The 23,818-nt window shown below is 26.4% G+C and overlaps 2 protein-coding genes across 3 annotated transcripts; one reads left to right on the plus strand and one right to left on the minus strand.

Moving 5' to 3' along the window:
* Positions 1-293: 293 nt before the first annotated feature.
* LOC129957332 (dolichol-phosphate mannosyltransferase subunit 3-like) lies at positions 294-4,572 on the minus strand. Its single transcript, XM_056069603.1, has 4 exons — positions 4,360-4,572; positions 2,486-2,515; positions 1,650-1,727; positions 294-441 (listed from the first exon to the last, which is right to left on the minus strand). The coding sequence occupies exons 1-4, from the start codon at positions 4,468-4,470 to the stop codon at positions 385-387; spliced, it is 276 nt and encodes a 91-aa protein (XP_055925578.1). The 5' UTR covers positions 4,471-4,572; the 3' UTR covers positions 294-384.
* Positions 4,573-4,765: 193 nt separating this feature from the next.
* On the plus strand, positions 4,766-23,602 carry LOC129957253 (quinone oxidoreductase-like). 2 transcript variants are annotated; one of them, XM_056069507.1, is made up of 8 exons: positions 4,766-5,127; positions 5,220-5,323; positions 6,915-7,067; positions 10,111-10,283; positions 14,837-15,038; positions 17,530-17,631; positions 18,443-18,538; positions 23,135-23,602. In XM_056069507.1, exons 2-8 carry the CDS (start codon positions 5,237-5,239, stop codon positions 23,300-23,302), a joined length of 981 nt encoding a protein of 326 aa, XP_055925482.1. In that variant the 5' UTR covers positions 4,766-5,127; positions 5,220-5,236; the 3' UTR covers positions 23,303-23,602. The 2 variants fall into 2 exon arrangements, with proteins under 2 accessions (XP_055925482.1, XP_055925481.1); XM_056069506.1 differs by having other exon boundaries at positions 4,766-5,134; positions 23,135-23,599.
* The last annotated feature ends 216 nt before the right edge of the window (positions 23,603-23,818 follow it).

Here is a 23,818-nt window from a genome sequence, read left to right on the forward strand (position 1 = left end):
CTTTGAACTGGTTAGGACCATAATGAATTCTTTTAAAAAATGCTTTAAACATTAAAACGTAAACCATTTAACAAACAGATTCTTTTAATTCAGTAATAAACTTTTTTCGGAGATCCAAATAAAAATAAAAGAAGAAAAGGTTTGAAATTATAGTAAAAACTTTTAAAACAGAATTCATTTTTTTTTTTTTTTCATGTGATCAAGAATAGAACTTTTTATTCTTCATTGTGAATGCCAGTACACATTCATGTAGAATAAAAAATCAATCTATATAAATAAAATGACAAAAACAATCTTTTCAAAGATAATTTATTTCCATTTACAAAAATAAATAATATTTATGGTCCACAAAAAGATATAATTAGTTATCAGTATAAATACAGTTCAATCATCAAATTTAAATCCTTTTTTTGCTAAATCTTCTCTCGCCATCTGGATTTCCTAAAAATATTTACAATATCAATTGCAATAATACAATTAAATTTATTGAAATGTATCATACTTATATTTTTCCAAGGAAGACAATAATGACATGACTATAAATATATAGAGATTCAAAAAAATATTTCATCATTTGAACTTAAAAGTTTTACAGCTGCAATGAAATGATTTTGTTAATACCAATATTGTAATCTAACTGAATAAAGTATGTTCTCGCTGTAACATTTTCTTGTACAAAATGACAATGCCAAACTCTACTTACCAGAAATTGAAAATTGATGAGTTTAATGAAAACAACTTTTTTTATATGTCACTCCTTGACTAAGAAAATTAAATGGTCTATATAAACAGTGATTACTGAAAATAAATTGCAGCTGTACTGATTGTTTGAACTGATTGATTGCAGCTGTACTGATAAATTGCAGACTACTGAAAAAAAAAATCTCCCTGATCTTCTATACTTAAAAAAATCATGATTACTAAGAGACCAATGAATTATGTACTGAACAGATAATACAATTGCTGACTTTATATAAATTGTTTAAATGCAAAACCTTTTTATTTATACCAAATTAGTAAGGTTCTATGAAGTAATTACTTCCAATCAAGGCAATTATTAATAATTGCGATGGTGTGCTACAAAATTAACTTCAACAACAATAAAAAGTCCCATTAAATACCAGAGCATTAAAATTCCCATAAAATAATATTATAAAAGAAGCCTCATTCATAAATCCAAAGAAGCATAAAATAGAAATATAATTTTGAAATATATCTGATTAATAAAATTATTGAAGAAAATTTTCATATAATGAATTTCAAAAGTTCAAAATGTATATTACTTCCAGATAAGAGTACAATGTTAAAATACTAAACAAAATATATAATTTAAACAAATAGTAATATAAAATGTATATGTAACTAAAATATATATATTTACGACAACCAAAAAAAATGTAAACAAATGCAAAAATGTGAATATAATGATTGGATAAAATAAATAATTTATTATTATATAACAGACTTAAGATTTAAAAGAATATATTAAAAGTAAATGGCTTTTATTAAGTGATATAATATTCAAATATGATGACAGATCACTATTATTCTTTTATTTATTAATAATTTAAGCATTTATAAAGGAATATAAAACCAACTGCTTGATTTTTTTCATTCTATTCTAGAAGTCAAAAGAAACTAGTTTTTACCTCTTTTAATTCTTTTGCAGCTTCAGGACAATCATTGAAGGTAAAAACTCGATATAAAACTACAACAAGAGAATAAAGCTGAAAAAGACAAAGGTTTAAATAAATTTTAAATTTTTTTTAAAGATTTTACTAGACTATTTCACTAAACACTTACAAAAATAAGTTTATTATAATCATTGTCTTATTTTACTACATATATCCTCAAACTGAGAATGCACAGAAGGTGTGGGGGGGGTGAAATATTTAGGACATAAAACATAGGAATAAATAAAGGGAGACACATTTTTCTTTTTAAATTTATAGAAGAAAAATTATATGTTTATACAATCATTAAATATTATACAAGGAAGTATCACAAATTCAATTATGTTTAAACTTGAGTAAATAATTTTATAGTAGCTACTTTACCCTATTAATTTTACAAAGCAAATTCCAATTAATAAAAAAATATCTTTCTAAGATGAATTTTAAAGATAGCTGCAATTTCTGAACTAAGATACATAATTTTATTCTCCAATTTTAAAACTAATTTTCTGATATCACTTAAAAAAGAATCTGAAGATTGACAACTCATTTTATTAAAAATAATAGTAATAAACATCTTATTTTAATTGAGTCTTACTAATAATGTAAATATTCACTAAAAACACCTTTTTTGATATTAATTATTTGAATTTATATTAGCTTATATGATATCCTCCATGCATATTTAATATAACAGTTCATTGCAATTTCTAAGAAACAGAAATATAGATCTTTATATCAGCAAGCATTTTACAATGCAAGAATGACGCAATTATACATTACAAAATATATATATATATCAAATCACCTACCCCAAATGCAATGACCCCGTAAAATGGTAGCTGTAAAAAGAAAATCAATAAATGGTTATATATATATATATATATATATATATATATATATATATATATATATATATATATATATATATATATATATATATATATATATATATATATATATATATATATATATATATATATATATAAATGCATATATGCACCAAGAAAAAGTAAATTTAAAATGAAGGAAAATTAAAAATATACTAATGATTCTGTTTTTATAATCATGACAAAAGATTTTTTCACTCAAATTTTCCTAGCTTTAAATAATATATTATCATATGAAATTCTGAATAAAATACTTTTAAATATTAAAATTTTCCAAATAAAGTATTCAAAAAGCTAATTTTGAAAATCTTTACTTGTAAATGACAAGAATTAATTACATTTCATGAAGTTGATCATTTAAGAACTTAGTTAAAGTTACCTTTATAGGTTTATGTAACAAAAATATTTACATATAAAATTAACCAAACTAAACATTAATTAAATTTTGAAAACATATTGACTGACTTCTAAAATGAAATATCAGTGACATTTTATAGAAAATTTAATAGCCAGATTGACTGAATAGAACACAAAGAAATTTTTTAAAAAGTGCTACAACAAAACTAGATTTTAAAATATTAGAAGCATACCAAAGCAAAATTTTAAATTTGTTTAGTCAAATTTGTTTAGTTTAAATTTGTTTAGTCATAGTCAAAGCAATGATTTTAAATTTGTTTATTGCTGCAACAGCCTAAAATTACTACTCTTCTCTGAGCAATGTTAAAAATAATAACAATTTAACTATGAAAATTCATTAACGTAAAAAATTTTAAAGAAATAAAATGGAGTAAAATATGAAAATTACTACAGTTAATTTAGTGAATTTAACACAAAAAAATTGATTCAACAAAGTTGAATATTATACTTTAAAATTATTTTATATATATATATTGAATCCAAAATATCTTGCGACCTCTCCTTATCTATTGACTTGTTTTATCCTAAATCATTAAAAACTTGACTCAAGAACTTTAAAATAACAGACAGTTTTTGAGAATTATATGCAAATAATCCAATATAATACAATGATTTATTTTCAGAAAAATTAACGATCATTTGCTTCGTTATTCATTTTGATTTTGACACACAGCAGAATAAGTCAAAAAAATGCACCTGTCTTCAAAATGAAGTAAAGGGTTATTACAAGTTGTGGAAAGAAGTAAATATAGCAAAAAAAATTTAAAGGCTATATAAAATTAATTTTAACAAAATACATTTACATGATTATTTTCAATTAAATATGCATACAAAATCATCAAATCTTCGTCCTTACTTATTTATTACAAACTTAAAATGAAACTTCGGTAGACATCAAAATATTTGACATAATATTTTCCAAAATCTCATATTTGTCTAACAATTCAGCATTTTTAAGAAAAAAGGTGAAAAATAATTCATTTTTACTGTCGGTGATGAAAAGCTGAAATAAAATCATGGAATAATTCGAATTAAAATATATTATGTAGAGGTATAAATAGCAGACATTATTAATACATAATTATTCTACCATAATTTAAATTATATACACGCTCACGTATAATTAGCCTTCCTCTAAAATAGAGATTGCAGAAAGTCCCAAAACACAAAATAAATCATTTTAAAATATGAATACAATAGCAAATTCCTTAGACAACAATTATATTGCATATTCCTTAATATTACATCGCTATAGAAATAAAAAAAATTCTTTCCTCGCTGTAGAATATAATTAAATTTTACAAAGATACTTTTTCATTTTAAATTTATATGGATTGACAGTACAAGAAAGGGGGGGGGGGGAGACGTTCCGGTCTTACCAGCCAGGAGTGTAGATCATGACTATTTAAAATTATATCATTTGACAAACAGGAGAACCAAATGGCTGTTATTACTATAACTCCAGCAAGCCATTCAGCGAGTTTTGTCATGATTATCTACAATTATTAGAAACTATACTAAGTTTAATTAAAGTATCCGCCGACAAACCAATAATGACATGTTTACATACAACACAGCACTGTCGTGTCATATTGTCGATAGCGATTGAATGTAGTGAATTATCGATATTTTACAATTTACTTTTTTTATATTCTTTCACTCTGTAAGGAATAATAATTCTGAAATATTATTTCTATGTAAATATTGTAATCTGAATGATTTATTAAGTTTTTTTTTTTTTTTGGTGATTTCGGTATGAATATTGAGAAACTGATTAATCACGGTTTGATTACAGAAACGAAACCGGAACCCGCGAAATTTCGTGATTAAAGTTCAAAATTTATCTCAATTAGTCTTCTTAGATTAGTCTTCTTAATTCTCAATTAGTCTTCTTAAGATTAAATTCAGTCTTCCTTTATATTTGAAAAGTGTTATTTTGGGTTCTTGTTTATGATATTCATTTGAATTTGTTAACCCGCTAAGATTCTGTTCAAGAGCATACGCCGCGAAACAAACATCCACCCTTCCTTCGTTTCTTGTTAATTTTGGAGTTATTTTCCCACGATAAATATAGGTTCATTGCTTTTCTTTTATCTTCAGAAACATTTGCAACAGCAACGCCTGTGTTGATATTTCAAAGTTGTAAAGTTATGTGTCAGTAACTTTTTTTTTTCTCTCTCTCCTAGAGTATTTCATTTATTTCCTTCCAAATATTTATGTATATATATTTATCGTTTAGCTCTCTCAGATGGTAAAATGCAAGCTATCAGTGTTGAAAAGTTTGGATCTGAGGAAGTACTTGAATTAAAATTAGTTGATATACCTACTGCATCGGCATCCACGGTATGCTACTGTTTCCTGAATTTATTTTAGTTACAAAATATATTTTCACGTTCCGAAAATGTATCATTATAATTAGTGATAAAACATTTCATTAGGTTTTTCTATTCTAGATAAACATCTTTTTTTTTTTCAGATAAAAATTTCAAGATTTAGTTAGATTTTTAAAGTTTGCAAGTCCACATACATACTTAAAATTTTAATTATTTTTTTAGCTTATAATTTCAGTATATAGGGTTACTGTAAAGTCTAAGAATTCTTCAGATTTATTATAATCTAGAAATTGATTATTTAAAAATTACATTAAAGACTAGTTATAACCAATTTCTCTAAAACTTTGTGATTTTAAAAATCAAAGAAAAAGTTTTGTTGTACTTGTGTATTAAGTTCATGCTAATAATTAATTGTCAAAGTTGTCATGCTAATTGCATGCCAGTATTTCTAGAACTTTGTAATGTCTAAACATCAAATAAAAAGTTCTTTGGTACTTGTATATTAAGTTCATGCCAACAATTAATTGCCAAAGTTGTTATGTTAATTGTAACCAGTGGTGACAACCAGTTTCAGTATCATGTTAGTCATAGCTAAAATATGACAATGTTTGTCAATGATCTGTGGTTAAGTCAAAAGTTTGCTAATGGCTGTAAGTACCGGCTTAGCTTAAAAGAAAGCATGCAAGTTTATTCATTTTATTGAAAAAAAATTATTATAATAATTTATTATTTTCTTCATCCAAAATTTTATATATTTTTTCTTTCTAAATTTCATGAATTTTTTTTTACTTGTTATTTCTTTTATATAAGCAAAATGTCAGCTTCTAAATTTTAAGAATTGTATAGCATTTTTTCAATTCCCTTTAAAAATAAATAAATATGCAAACCCTTCTTAGTATATGTATATCAAGATAAATTATTTCTCCCTTTTAAAATTGATACATTTTGTGGCACAATATTAAAAATGAAGTCAAGAGAAACTATTTTTTGTTTCGTCATCATATTTGGTTTTAACATGTACTGTAAATGCATTAATATTTTGTTCCAATTTATGTTGTTCTATAAATGAGAATTCTATCTTCAGTTCTATAAATCCAAAGAAATTTAGTAAATTAACGTACTCAGAAAAAATCCTAAATCATTTATGTATCCAGTGTTGTATTTAAAATATCTGTGTATATAATTTAGCTAAAATTTATTAAATCAGATTAGTTTGGATAAATATGCTTATAAAAGAGCTACACAAATTCCAATAAACAATTACTGTTTATTAGATTTTTGTAACAAAAAATGTTTTAGTTAAATGTTTCCAAAAGTGAGTTTACTAAGAGAATCATATATGCCTTATTGTGGAAGAAATATACTCCATATTTATGTTTTTGTTTTTAACATTAACCTGTCTTTAACAATATTTTTATTAGGTTCTCTTTAGATTAATTTTGAGTTTTAATTTATATCAGTAGATATTCATAACTTGTACTATCTCCTGGATTCTCTACTGTTCCTTTACAAAATGTATAAAGTGTTTAGTGAAGATAAAAATGATATACTATTTATAAAACTGCTATATATTCTTACTTTGTGAACTCTGTTATTCACAGGTTGTTGTAAAAGTAATTGCAGCTGGGGTCAATCCTGTGGATACTTATATTCGTGCAGGACTTTTCTCTTATGGACCTGAACTGCCATATACTCCAGGAAAGGATGGAGCTGGTATCGTTCATGAAGTAGGGGAGGGTGTCCCTAAATTTGAAGTTAGTTTTTCTTTTCTTGTATTTATACAATATTTTGTAAAACTAAAAATACCATGATTTACTTAAAAATGAATGCTGTATCAAAATGCCCATGTGTAATAATTTTGAAATTAAAATTGCAAATTAATTGCTTATTTTTTTTAAAAAATTTGTAATTTTTTTGTTTAATGCGACATTTGCTCAGTACCACACCAAGCCTAATTGATGGTCTTATGCAAATGTCTAACAAACACCTTTATGCAGTGGCAATATTAAGAAAAAATGGCTTATGATATCTATTATTTACTTGCATTGAAGAATTAAAAAATTGCATGCTATCTTTAATTTTTGAAATATGTGAAAAGTTTATGCTTCATTAAAACATATATTAAAACACATTCTTTGAAGCATTACGCATATATTTATTATAAAAAATAACATTTGAAACAAAGTGAAGTACGCTTATATTGCTTAATACAAGATATATTGCTTCATACTATAATCTTACAATTTGAAACCAAAATTAAATATTTGAAAAATGTATAGTGAAAGAGAGGTGTGCTATGCAGATATGTAGATAAAAAAGTAACATTTTTTTTAATTATTGATTAACATTAAGTTTTACTGGCACATTAAATCTATTTTCATGTAAACATATTAACAAAGCATATATAATAAATAAACAAACAATTTTAAAGAAAATAATTTCAATATTTGGTTAGATTTAAATTATAGAAGTTGTACTTTTTTGCATATTGATTTATAAGTAATTTTATATTTAATTTTTTATAAAATATCAATTTCAATAAAATAATTGCTAGATATGTTGATCTCTTTTGAGCTATAGTAGATCTCTAGTAATTTTGAATTATTTTCAGTTTTAAAAATGATATTGCTGCTGCAACTTCCAAAACCGGAGTTGTTAATCAAATGCATGCAGCAATATAAATATTTGGAAAGGGATGAATTAAATTGTTGATAACAATATAGCTTAATAGTGTTCTAATCAGCAATGTTACATTTTCTCCAAAATTGTGTAATAAATCATAATTCTTGCATAAGTTCTCTACTATTTATGTTTCTTTAATTTTTAAACATCTGAATGAGAAGATAGATCAAACCAAATATTGCAACATTAAAAAAAAATCTGAAATTCATTTCCTTGTTTTTGTTAAACTTCTGGGCCTATAACCAACTGTTATCCTTCTAGGCTCATAATCAACTCTGTTATACTTTGGTAAACTCACCCAAACTTTAGTAAAGCAAGCAATGAAATTTTTGTGTCAAGAAGGCATAAAGAGGAAAGCAGTTTCTTAAAAAATGACTTTTATTAAAAATCAAGAGTCAATGTGTTCGTAACTGGAGCAATCAAAATAATAAGTTGAATAATAAAAACTTAAATCAACATTATCAGACCTCAGATTCGAACCGTCTAAAATCACTAATCGGCATAGTTAAAACGTTGAAGCAACATACAGTTGCATAGCCAAACAGTCAACGCTCTCTCTTAGAGTTAAATCACATTTCAAATATTCCATATCCTTCTCTTCTCTAAAAACTACGACACGAGCCGAAATTAAAATATTTGCTCGATTTGCATTGCGATTCCTGCCAACCACAGAACTCGCAAAAAGGTCGGGTTCGAATCATCGGTTTGTTTACTTTCATTGAGATCATGGAACGGGATTGGAAAAACAACACAAGGACCGTAAAATTCGGATCCGAAAATAACTTTCGCATGGTTTTTCTTTAAATGTCTAACAGTTTTGTATAGATTAATCTCTCCTTTCATAAGAATTTTTTTATTTTATTTTTCAAGGACTTTTTAAAAATGTTTCTTGGTTTTCAAAACTTGTATCAGCATCTAAAGAAGATGCTAATTGTTTGTTATCTGTGAGCATATCATCATCTTTATCAAATCGATATTTTTCAGCAAGCAGTTTAGTTTATTTTAACTTCCTGATGCTTGAGGAATCCTGAAATTTTTAGCTTGAATAATGTAAATAACATTAACTTTGCTTAATATTTTGTGCCTTGAAACTACTATAACATATATAAAATTAAATTTTATAATTTTTTTACTTGGACGTATTACGAAAATTTGTAATATATATATTTATTGGTATCGCAATTTTCCTTGCTTAAAACATTTTAACAAGATAGGTACTTTCCTGTTCACACGCAACTAGAACTGCTTGTTTATTTTGATGAGTTATAGAATTTCACCATCACTTAAATCTCGTGAGAAGTTAAATTTTTTTTTTTTTTTTTTTGAAGAGCATTTTTTCCCCCATTTAAAACTTTTGAAATATTTTTTGAATTATAAGTCTTGTGACTTCTTGATTTGGAACCATCAACACTACTGGATGTTGCATATATGGATGGTGCAGGCTTACATTTACTTCTAAGAATTCAATATGATGACAGATATTTAATATTTTATGATCAGCTACATAAGCTTAAAAGTCTACAGTATTAGAATAAAAATTTATAATTTATTTAATACAATATTAATTATTTATTTTGGCTTATATTTATTATAATATCTCAGATAATTGGAATTTCCGTTATTCGTTCGTTATTTTAATAAGTATAGCAAAAGGCATTAATACAACCCTATTTTTAGCATAAATAATTTGTATCGCAGCATATTCTAACAAATCACCACTTCCTTACTCTTGCTGTTTTGATATAGCTGGTAACTTTAAATGAAATCTATTTTACTATTTAAATTAAATTTATTTTGTTATTTCTTTCTTTGGTACTCTTCTAATAACACAACAGCAATCGAACAACTGCAAATATAGCAATTCTGCATTCCAAAACATTACTTTTTTTTTTTTTCATATAATTTGTCATCTTCCTTACTGATAAAAATTTTGTATAAATATTTAAGCTTTTTAAAGTATAAATATTGTATTAATATATATATATTGCTGAATTTAAAAGTCTTGCTATTTTATATACAAAAATAATTTGAAAAATAGTGAAAATTACTTTTTTCTTCTACAGATTAACTATTTTAACTATTCTTTTTTTTAAAAAATTATTTCTGTTTGTGCAGGTTGGGCAGCGAGTGTTTATCTGTAATGTGAGTTTACAAAAGTATGGCACTTATGCTGAATATACTGTTGTAAAAGAAGACGAACTCTTTCCTTTGCATGATAACCTGACTTTTGAGCAAGGGGCAGCTTTAGGAGTTCCTTACTTTACTGCTCACAGAGCCCTTGTTATTAAGTAACTCTTTATATTTTCCCATTTAGGGTAATCTTTTTAATTATATATACATATATATATATTCATAATAGATTCTCCTACATTCTATTAATAAAAATACTAGTGGTTTTTCTTACGTTTTGTTTATAGCAGGCTAATTAAACTATTGGCTGTTACTTCAAGTCGGAGTGTAATACAGCAATCAATATTTCCTGTGCTTAATAATCAGATTGTTATCAATTAATTATCAAATCGATTATTGTTATCAATTGGCACCATTCCTTCATTGGTATTAGTGAATTATTACTAATATTTAGCTTTAAAAAAAATTGGAGTTTTACTAATAGAATTGTCCCAAATTTGCTTAACATCTTTGATTTTATAGATTTTTTAAAAAAAAATAATTGAAGACAGTGATAGTTCAGAAAATTATTAAGGACTGTACTTGAGTATTATATTAAGGACTGTACTTGAGTATATTGCATACCAGTGATTAACTAACAAAAAAATGTTATGGGGTGGGGTTTTTTTTCCCCAACTAGTGAATAATCACCAAAAGTGCCACAAAGATCTGTTGACTATGTTTGTCAATAATATGAAGTTCCATCAAAAGTACACAGTTGGCACCCTATATATATATATATATATATATATATATATATATATATATATATATATATATTGGGTTGGCAACTAAGTAATTGCGGATTTTTTGTAGAAAATCAAAGACAATTTTTTCATGGAACTAAATAACTTTATTCTGTAATGTATTGCCCATTTTGATCAATGACCTTTTGCCATCTTTCAGGCAGCATCATAATCCCACGTTCATAAAACTTCTGGTTTTTATTAGCAAAAAACTGAATCAGGTACGATTTGACATCATCATCATTATTAAAATTTTTACCATTCAAGGAGTTTTGTAAAGATCGAAACAAAAAGTAATCAGATGGTGCAAGGTCAGGACTATATGGTGGATGTGGCAAAACATCCCAACCAAGCTCCAATAATTTTTGCCGTGTGACCAAAGATGTGTGTGGCCTTGCATTGTCATGACGGTATACAACACCTTTTTGATTTGTCAATTCGGGCCGCTTTTCTTCAACTGCATTGTTTAATTTCGTTAGTTGTTCAATGTAGACATCAGAATGGATCGTTCGGTTGGGTGGTAAGAGTTCAAAGTAGACAATTCCTTTGTAATCCCACCAAACTATAACAAAACCTTCTTTTGATGAATATCAGCTTTTGATGTTGTTTGAGTTGGTTCACCTGGCCTGCTCCACGATCTTTTCCACTTGATGTTGTTGTAAACAACCCATTTTTCATCGCCAGTTATCAGTCGTTTTAAAAATGGATCATTTTCATTACGTTTCTTTAGCAAATCGCAGTTGTTAATGCGTTGCGTTAAATGCGTTTCTTTCAGTTCGTGAGGAACCCATGTATCGCGTTTTTGAACATAGCCAAGTTGTTTTAAGTGATTTTCAATGCATGTATGTGATACATGAAGCTTCTCTGCAATCTCACGTGTTGTACTCTGACGATCCGAATCGATTATTGCTTTGATTAGGTCGTCATCAACTTCAATTGGACGACCAGAGCGTTTTTCATCTTTGAGTGAAAAATCACCAGAACGAAATTTGGCAAACCAATTTTGACACTGCCGTTCTTTTAAGGCTTCGTCACCATAAACAGCACATAACTTTTTATGAGCTTGCGATGCGTTTTTCCCTTTGGGGAAATAAAAAAGCAAAATATGACGAAAATGTTCCTTTTGATTTTCCATTTTTCAACGAACGCCAAACAAAAACTATGCAACCGATCAAAAAACTTTTTTTTACTGATTGACAGCTGAATTGCCAACTATCAGATCAAAATGTGTTTTACTTTTGTACTACGTCTGCAAACCTAAAAATTCAACTGAAGCCATCTATGAGTGAAATTTGCAATTACTTAGTTGCCAACCCAATATTATACACACACACATGATGGTTCTTCCTAAAATTGAAAAATGCATCTTCGATTATTATACAGGTTTTATGAGTTAAGCTACAACAAAGGGAAATTTAAGCAACAAAGAAAATTAGTAAAATAAAAGGAAGAATAAGAAAAAGCACTCAAGAAGGAGGGGGGGATTCTTAGGATATATTTTTCAATTGTAATGTAAAACATTTTGCAAGCCACGGAATGTTTATTGCAAATATCTCTGCCAATTTTACAGATAATTCCGTGCAATTTTTTCTTTACTTTTATTATGGTATGATGTACATTTATCTAATTTGACTTTTTGGTGAATTTTCTTTATTTTTTATTTTTATGTATTTATTTATTTCTAATCTCCTTAATTTTATTTCTATGAACACTGTGATATGTATTTAGCATAGTCTATTTACTATAAGTATACATTTTTTCCCTGGCTGTATGGGCTGCGGTTTTGAATTTAAAAGTCTTAGTTAAAGGATTTTATTGATCCTTCTCTATATGTAAACTGAATTATTATTCTAAATGGAATTTCATTTTATTTATTGTTCATGAATGCATCAATTTTTTTATATAGTTTTCTGTTTTTTCTTAGATTACAATAGTAGATAAATAATTTTTTTCAAATTAATATAGTTCAATTTCGCATATTTACTTTCTTGTGTACAAAATATAAAGAATTTACTGTAATTGTTTAAAAATCTAAACTCAAGATTTTGATGAATCTCCCTGTTTTAAAACTCCCCAAGTTTGAAAAACACATTTTTAGCATAATATAGGTTTGTTCATCTACCCATGACAAAAATGAGTCAAAAACACTTCGAGCAAAACTGATGAAATTTAGTATATACACTTTCAAATTTGGAGTGAAATCCATTTGGTGGAAGTCTGCATGTCTGAATATAGGTTAACTTGATAACTGCAAATTGAAAAAAATATTTGTCTCACTAATATAACATCTAAAATGTGGATATCTCTCAAGTTTGAAGACAAATCCATGAAGTATCTATCAAATTTGATATCAAATCCGTCAAGCAGTTGACTGTCTGTCATCTGTGCTTTCAAAAGCATGTAAATGCAATAACTCAAGAACATAATTATCTAAATGTATGAAATTTGGTATGTGATTTTTGTGACTGCAGTAGTAGTTCTGTATTAAATTTTGGTTTCAATTGGATGGAAACAATACATCTAAAACTCAAATTAGATTTTCGAATACATGTTGCTGAATGCCAGGGATTAATTGCTAAGAACATGACAATAGATTCAATAAAATTGTTAAGGCCGGGATAGACTGGTTGGTTCGTGTCCCTTGGATCGCGAGTTTGAACCCCGCCAGCCGAAGACTCCCTGTGTGTGTGGTGGCTGGCATGCGTATAAATCTGTTGTGGTCACAAAGTCCTCCATGTTGAGAGTAATACCACTGGGGGTACTGGATCAGGGGTGATCGTTCTCTGATTCAGGTCTAAATTACGATCTGTGGTTGAGTGAATGAAGTCCACCCGTAAAAAGGGTTGTGACGTGTGTAGTGGCAAAGTCGTACTCCCTAGATGGGCGACTAAAAATACAGGAAACACACCCTATCAGCTTAAATCGCTGTCTTCGTAACAGCGGACTTTCCATGGCAAGTGCCATAAGAAACATAAAATTGTTGTAGTTAAATATTTCTTAACTATTGTTTGCCATCATCATGCTAGCTATTCACAGCCTTACCCTAAATCCATAGTATTATTCAGGGGGAGGAAGATAATACTCTTTTTAGAGAGTATGCAAGAAAGTTTTGGAAAGACCAGTTCCACTAGTTTTAATGCTATTGTACTTTACTTTGTATCTGTATGAACAATTATCTGTCCTGTTTTCATTCTTGTTTAATAAATGGTTACTGAAAAATGCTACAGTATTTTAATTGCAGGCTCCTTTGAAGGAATACATTTAAGGAAATCTTTATTAAACCTGATTCCAAATTTAAATGGCATTTTGAAAACAATATTTGAACTTTAGTTATTAATGATTTTTAACAAATGCCTGCTAGATTCACTATATAATTATAACATAATATATAAACACCAATCTTTATATCAATTACATTTCTTTTCTTGTCTCTTTTAAGCCAATTTTTAATTATTTAAACAAACATGAATATTTTACTTGCACTATTATACATCAAATGATGACATTCTCACTATAGGATGTAGGTTTTAAATTAAAGAGCATTAAAGAAAGTGCCCACTTGACATTTTCCCCATCGTCTGAATGTAAAATCGAAAATAATAGGATTAATCTGTAACAACTTTGCTATGAATATTAACTGCTTTATATGCTGGTTTATAAAATTGTATTCTTTTTTTTATGTCTGATTTTATATATCATCTTAAGTTCCTTACTCTTTTTGGCAAAAGCAACATTAAAATTTTGGATATAGCATAAGCTACATTTTTTTTTTTTTTTCATTTTTCATTCTTAATTTTGTTTAATTTCTTCTTCCTTTTCTTTGATAACTGTTGAGTATATATATATTTTTATTTCTCATATGTATTATTCTTAGTTGATATAAAAATCTAGAAAGGCAATATAGCTTATGCATGTCTTTTTTTAAGAACAAAATGCTCTGCTGGCGAGACAGTTTTAATACATGGTGCAAGTGGTGCTGTGGGCCTTGCTGCAGTGCAAATTGCGAAACATCTTGGACTCACAGTCATTGGTACAGCGGGAACAGAGGATGGTGTGTCATTGGTCAAACAGACAGGGGCTGATTTGGTAGTTAATCACAAACAGAAAGATTACTTTGAAAAAATCCAGGTAACGAAAACCTCATTTTTTAGTCAATACTTTAATAAAGTTGCTATTTATTTAATGTTAGAATAGCTATGAAATTTGTTTGTTTTTCTTTTCAGTAGCATATTTGGGAAGGGGATGAGCATTTTAATTAGGTAACTACAAATCGTTCATTTTGAGAAAAATGTAATTGGATTTTTTATTCCACGATCATAGTTGAATGAAATTAGTAGTTGTAGCAAGGGATCACCTGCAAAAGTTATCCAGTTGTTTTATGTTTTGAACATAAGCCTAATATAAGAGTACTCCAGATAGCTGCAAACAATATTTTCACCAGTTAAAACTGTTTGTAAGAATATAAATTATATTGTTTCCATAATCTTTAAATTATTATATTATCAGTAATTTTGCTTATTTCTTCTTTTTTTTTTTCTGGTCAATTGTCCAACTATCCAGATTTGGTTTTATCCCATTTAATTCATATAATGGAGTTATTTTTTTTACTCATAAAATACCAATTTTGTTGTTACCTAGCGAGAGCAATCACTTCAGAATATGACAATTATCATATAGTCCTCTTAAATATATTAAAACTATTTGATAAATGCAATAATGATGGCGTTTAATGTAGAATCTTGGTTTTTATGTCTCTATGGGGAATGAAAAAAAAGATGTTTTAAATCATCATTCCATATACTTTGAAGAAATTTACTTTTGAAAGCTTTGATATTTCTAAGCCTAAATCAAGAATCGTGCTACTGAGTTTATTTGGAAATTCTACGCTCATAAAATTATTTCATCAAGATTTTCTTGACTAGAATAGTATTTATCTTCTGAAAGTTAGACTTCGAACCATTTATTCTGAAACTCTTTGTTCATTACCCTGTCTCTCCTATGTGTTTATTATGCTAATTCGTTTTTATTTCCTGGTGAATTTTCAATTATTCTCAGAAAAATTTACTTGTATTTATATATGCAATTTTATATTTACAAATGCATTTATGTGACGAATTTTGGCATCACTTTGTGAAAAAATTGAAACAATACCTTTAGTTTGTTAGTCTGTGACCTCTGTTTGTTAGGCTATGAGAATCAGGCCTCACAATCAGTTTGTAATGTCATATAAGTAAGATAGCAGTTCACCAACTAATATTCTATTTGGGACACTCTATATACATTGCTATAATTTTCACTAAATATTTCTTTCTCTTTTTCTTTGCTTTTTTTTTATGTCGTTATTGTTGCGGTAAATATATGCTTATTATTTTTACATTAAAAAAAGAAGTAATAAATACTTTGTTAAAAATGAGTGTTTGAGGCTTAAAGGTTTTTATATTATGTGAAAGTAATATTCACACATTAATAGAGATGATGGCTTTCTTTATAGATAGAATTATTAATGTTTCTGTTTTTCTTAGACAAGAAATAATAGAAACTTTTCTTACCTATGTGCTCAGAATTATTATGAATTAAATATATTACAATCTAACTTTAAGGAAAAACCACAACAATGAGTTTTTTTATTTATTTAATTTCAGATACAACTAAAATACTTTATGACAGAGAAAAGATAAAATTGAAATTTAAAATTTAGAATACTAGTAGAATAAATATTAATAAATTGTGGCGAAAATCAACTATCAGTAATTTTAAAAACTGTTTGGCTCATTTGATTTTCTAATTTTAATTTTAAAACATTTTAGATGATAAAAGTTTTTTATAGTATAATATTTTAAACAAACATAATTTTTACATTAAAAATATTATACACAAAAGAGTTTTAATTCCAAACATCATGAAGTAAAAAAGTTAGTGTTATTTGAAATATAAATAAATGGATTTATTCACCATTATAAGCACAGAAATAGAAAAAAAAGAATGTAAAAGGACATGTATTAAAAAGGCCCGACTAATGCATAAAATAGAAATAAATACTTCATGAAGAACTTCTATTATAACAGACTGATATGATATGGAAGTTAAAAAGTAAGTTATAGGAATGAAATCCAAACTAATTGGATTATTCTTGTTAAAGACAATGAATACATTCATACACATTTTAATAGTAAAATAAGAATATCTGGAAATTAAATTATATAGTATGTTTTGTTGGAGTAAATTTCTCTTGTTTGATTTCCAAAATCCACCCATATCATAGTGCTAGTTGTTTTAGGAAGCCATAAAGAAATACAATTTTATAATTTGATTTACAGTGAGGTACAACACAGGCCCAAGGTATTCTGGAATAATCTCTGTTATAATAAAACTTATATGTATTAAGTATTTCCATACAAGCAATATTACTAAAGCGCATGCACTAGCATTGAAGGTAGTAATATTAATGAAGAATGGTTCGCTATATGATAGCATCAGTTCCCCTGAAGAATAAATACACTTGTGAGACCTGATCCTTGATTGTTATAGTTAATCATAGATATTGATTGATAGGTTCTATACATTCCTCACATATGCATCATTCACTATAAATTCTCATTTTATGATGATATTGATTTAGGAATACACTGAGAATACTGGTGTGAATATAATTCTGGAAATGCTGGCAAATAAGAACCTTGACAAAGATTTGGATATTCTTGCTAAAAGAGGTAGATTAGCTGTAAGTATTATGTTGTAATTTCTTTTTATTAATTATTGTTTTCTATGCAATATATTTAAATCATTTTAAATATATTTTTAAAAATTACCTTTATTTCTTAATATCCAACGACCACAAATAGCCTCACTGAATTTGTCAATCTAAAATATACTTTGGGTCCTACCAAAAACTATTCATTATTTTTTTAAACTAAGCCATATTAATTTGCTATTCTTTTATATTAAATTTAATAAGTATTATTATTTAGATTATTTAGATAAGAATAAGTGTCATATAGATCCTTTTTGCATTAAAAGAAAAATTATTATAACTAGGGGCTTCACTCCATATTTCCACAATCTGAAATGCGGTCCTGCCATTAGCATTTAATATATATATTTTTTTGGTTTGAATGTAATATTTAAAGGATCCAATGAAATTTATATTTAAAAAAAAAAGATATCTTGCTGATCATACTAAACTTTCAGTGAACTTCCAAGAAAATATTATTCCTACCATTCTCGTAAATTTCAAAACCTTAAAAAATTAAGCTAAATTTAGCAAAAATTTAAAAAGGTGAAATCAGAAAATAAATTTTTGAAATGGTTTTTACTTTTACTTACTTTTTTTTTTTACTTTTAAATTTACTTTTAATAACTTTACTTTTTAATAATGAAATTATTTGAAAATATAAGTGCATTCATGTTAAAATTCTGAATTAATTATAATTCATATTTTTACTATATAGTCTTCCTAGATTTTTAAATTCTTAGTCTTAATCACCGTTGTGTTATTGAAATGCATTTTGATTAACCTGATGAATATTTTGTAGATAATAGGAAGTAGAGGGCCCATACGAATTGACCCAAGGAAAATGATGATGCCTGAACATGAAATTTATGGTATTGGATTGCTAAACAGCAACAAAGTAAAGATTTTTCTTGTCCTAATAATTAATATATTGATGAAATTTTCTATAAGTGAAAAATTACTAAAAGACCACATTTTATTATAATTTATTAATTCAGTATCAGCACAAGTAATTTAAATTTTAAATATTTATTTTACCTCTAAAAATTTACTGCCCAAGATTTAAAACTTTATAATTAAGTGATCCAGATAAAAAAAATGAAATAGCTTTACATTACTGTGAAATAAGTTTAAAATCAAATAAATTTACTTTTTTCAAACACTTAAGAGGATAGAAAATATTTGTATTTCAGTAATCTTTTTTAAAATTATCTGTTTTTGATAATAATAATTTTTAAAAAAACCCTTAAATATTAATGTTCATTCAAAATAAAAAAGTAATAATAGCAAATTATTTCCCTATATTTTAATATTTTTTCTTTAATTGTTCTCAACTGAAAGGAAAGTAAACCGATGTATTAAAAACTAATGGCCTTCCGGTGGACAAAAACATTAATCTTTGATGATCAACACTTAACAAAACTGCTTTCATCAGGTTTTTATCTCTTTTAGTTAACACTTTAATTTATATGAATAACATATAAAAACATAAATTGAAACATTTTGCAGCTTTTAAAAACCAAGCAGTCACATAATTTTCATCATTTTAATAAAGATGTGGAGTTATAGCCTTTGATTCAAATATCTCTGGAATAATTTTTTATTATTTTGGAAGCTTACTTTCATTCTCATTAATTGAATCTGGTATTTTAATTCACAGTAATATTATATTAACAACATAGTATTAGAACTTTTGTCTTGTCACTAAGCAAATCAGTTATGTCAAAAAATGCTTTTTAAATCAATACTGGATAGAATTAGAGACTTCATGAAATTATTTTTCAATAAGCCAGGAAGTTAATAACTTGTAGAAATTAATTTCTGTTAATGATTTTTATGGGATTTTTTTTATTAACTTTACAGTTAAAAATTTTATAACCATGTTGCATGCTTATTGAATTTTGGTCCAATTTTATAATTGGAACTAATTGCAGTTTTGTATTAGCTGCAGAAAGCTCTGCAGAAGTATATATAGTTTACCTAACAAATTGGAGTCAATTTTAATATTTTGCAGCATAGACTTCTTATAATGAAATTATAAATAATATAACATTAAAAACTTATGTAGTATAATGATATTTATAGGCTAACATACTATTTGTACATTGTGATATGTATAATGTAAAACCACTCTACAGGATACCTTTTTACAAACCTTGCCTTAATTCACCAAAGACATAAAAAATGTGCCATTATTATTGACTCTCGCTTTGGAGAGCTTATGACATCATACATTGTCGTATAAAACCTACAGAAATCATTACAAAACAAGATTCGGCTCCTTTTCTAAATGATATTTTTATTGAATATATTTGATTATTATCTTTAGTAGTATTTTATAATATTTCTTAATCTTGTATATTTTGTTTACTCTCTAATAAATTTAATGCAGTAATTTTTTAATTATTACTTTATTATAACATATTAGCATCGCTTTAATACATATCTGTATACAAAAATTCTGCCAAGGATTGCAATCTTTTCAACTCATGAAATTCATTAAAAATGCTATAAACTAAAAAATATTTTTCCAAACTGTAAAAATTAATAATTTATATCAACAAAAATGCTAGTAATAAAACTTTGACAGTCTATAATGTAATTAATAGTCTAGGCAAGATTTTCTGTGTCATTTGTATGCATGTTTCGAGTTGCAATCAATTTCACGATCTATTTCAAATCCATAAAGATGATTTTAAAAAAAATATTAGCCAATAATTATATTGCTGTACATAAAACATCTTAATTCCCTGCTCTTCTTTCCATTATTTTTTTTAGATGCTGTTGGATGTTTGTTTCAGTGCATTAACTGATTCATTGTAAGGTATCACTGATACTTTACTTTATTTCATTTACATCAATCTACAATTAAATTGCTGTAGTTATCTTTATTTCCTTTTGGTTCATTACTCGAAATCTTCGAGTGCAAGTCTATTAGCGATCACATTTTATCATTCATCCTGTGAAGGTGAATTATAATTCATTATCAAATAAATGGTTGCTACAAATCATTATTAAATTATTTTCTCTTCACACTATTCAACTATCACTTAAATAAATATCAAAATATTAGCATGCAATATAGTAAAATAGTTGAAGAGAATTTAAAAAAATCAATGAAAAAATGTGGACGAGATGCGAAGAAATTTCAAAGATAGTCAATAAAAACTAATTATGATTTAGAGTTTAAAGAAAAATTATTAGGCTTGTTAAATTTCAAGAGTATATTTCACTGTAACAATACCTGTTTTTTTCTAAATGATATTCTGAAAAGTTACATTAATATTAATATCTATTATAGATAGTTTTTTTACACAATGTTTAGTTTGATGATAGTTGATAGCTAACCATCTTGCAAATAAGGAAATTTTTTCTCAATCATAAAAGAAGTAAAAAAAAACTAGGGCATAATGTAATGCAGTTTCAGAAATTTATTGAACTTCAGTTGAATGTTATTTGTTTTTGATCAAAATAAGTAGTAGGAAAATGGCAATTGCTATTACAACAAACTGTTTGATATTCTGAATGCCGTTAAGTATTATGAAAGTATTGTAACAATAGTTTTGGGGAATTTGTGCAAGCCAAAGATATTTCTTATAAATAAGCAACTGTTATTAGATGGATAGAGGAGAAATGTAATTGTTTCTAATACTTTTTGTTGTATTTGTATACAGTTTCCTATGGTTGTCAAGATTTATTAACAGCTACATGTTTTACAACAGATTTAAACATAATTTTAACACAATTATAAGATGTTTACAAAAATATAATATTTATCATTTTTTTGCAATATTTTAAAGAAAATATTTACACGGATTATAAATTAATGGCAAAAATACAACTTCTGCACAGTATATAATAAGAATAGTCCATCCCATCCTCTTGTGTAAGGATTTAAACATAAAACTGATATACTCGCTAAAGAGGATGAGGAATTGAGATGAAACAAAAACTTGCCAGCAAACAAATCTTTTTCCATATGGGCAGGATTTTCTGGCATTATGTACGATATTTGTATGAATTTCAAGTACTTTCAGCCATTCAATGATATTTACTATTGAGAGGCAAATTCACCTCAATAACAATTAAACAAATATGTTCGACTAAATCCATGTTATTCATGACAAAACGAATTGACAATTACTTGATTAAACAAAATCACTTGATTCAAAGTTCCTATTTAATGACATCTTATGTTTTCCACGATGAGAGCCAATAATACTGGTGGATTCCATTCTTTTGGTGTACCAAGGTAAGGTTTGCAAAATTACCAACAGGCTAGGCCATTGAACCTAAAAATCTCTTAATTCAACATGTATTATATTTTGGATAATAGGTTCTTTAACAATTTTAGTTAAAATTTTATTTGAAAAGTAATCAAAATGTTAACATTTTCTTCCAGATTAAATTGAAATATAAACTTAGGAGTATACTATTATGCACAAATCATTTTTACCTCTTTTTAAAATTCAGACAGTAAGCTTTGCTGCAATAATAATTTTATTTCAGTACATTAATGCTTTATCCAATACATAACTCTATACATTTTTTTCTAATTTCAATAAACTTTTAGAGATATTTATATACATATTTTACAATAATATTTCTTATTGCCTTAGTTTCTGGGTTTATTTTCACTCGTGCCCCATTTTATATTAAATATATAATACAGTTGTGTATGTCCATGCTATCGGTGCTACATAATTAAGGACAAGTTTGAAAATTAAAGCAATGATGAATGAATCACATTATTAAGTTATGATGTTTCAGACCAAAGTTTCAAATCACATTTAAACTCTTCCTCATTTAAGAACACACTTTGGTTTGCAGCTTTTTTTTTTTTTAGATAAAAAATGTTGCAAGCAGACAAATCTTGAAATCTGCACTGTCAAAAAATCTCTTATAGTTACTATCCAGAAGTCTGTAAAAGAATTCAGAGAAATCAATTATTTAATTTAGTTTAATTTAATTAAAATGTATATATAAATATTTCTAATTGTAATTTTAATCACTAAATCATAAAATTATATCCATAATTGAGCAGTGAGGTATTTTAGTATTGTATGCTGTGTGTCACAGTAAATGAGCCATTTGAATTTACACAGAATGTAGAAGCATTTTATTATCAAGCAATGATTTTTTTTTTTCAAAATTAGGACAGAATTATTACTCTGTTTATAATTTAATGATTAATTATTATTTAGGAATATGTAATATTTGATTAAAGATGATATTTAATTAAAATAAATTGATCCTGTTTAAATATGATTTTCATACACTAATTAATATGGTGAATTTGGATTCTGAATTATGGAAGTTTTTAGTTTTTGGGATTTAACCCAAACTGAGCTTAAATGTTGCAAGTGACAGCCTTGGTAGCATCGACAAAGCATTATATTAATGCATTTAAAAAAAAAAACTTTCTTAATGCAAGTGTGGTGTGATGAGCGTAAATATATATAATATAATGAAATGTTCTTGGATATCATTTCAGGAGGAATGGCAACAGAGTGCAGAATTTATTTTGAAAAGCAATGAGGAAGGTTGGGTGAAGCCATTCATTGGCAAGTCATATCCTATGGAGAATGCAAGTATTGCACACAAAGATATCATCCATTCATCAGGAGCAAAAGGAAAAATCATTTTAGTTAATCAGAAATAGTTACTGAATGTAACATTTCAGAGTTATTCAGGAGCTTTGTAAACAGTAATCAAAACATATGAAGGCTAAGTTCATATTCATGCATCCAAAAATCAAGTGTAAATTTCTTTGTTTGAATGGCCTTTTTTTTTTTTTTTTTTTTTTTTTTAGACTTTTTAATATTTATGCATGAAATGCTGTAAATTTCTCAAATACAAAGGAAGGATAATTTCTATGGTTTAAAAATATTGTAATAGTTAGATGTTGTCATTAAGTTAATATGCTAGATTGAATAAAATATTTTTTTATATATTATAATTGTGCATTATTATAATCTGAAACAAATAAATTTTTTCATTTTTTAAAGCTGAAATCAAATCATAGAAGATATACTTATGTAGCTTTAAACTATTTATTTAGAATATATATTCTAATATCCATTATTTTTCTATTTTCATTATAAATATATAAATTAGCAGTGGTTAATATTTTGATTTTTAAAGTTCCTAAGGCAACTTTTAATGCTTGCAACATTTT

This window comes from Argiope bruennichi, chromosome 11 (genome assembly GCF_947563725.1).
Source record: "Argiope bruennichi chromosome 11, qqArgBrue1.1, whole genome shotgun sequence".
NCBI classification, from domain to species: Eukaryota; Metazoa; Arthropoda; class Arachnida; order Araneae; family Araneidae; genus Argiope; species Argiope bruennichi.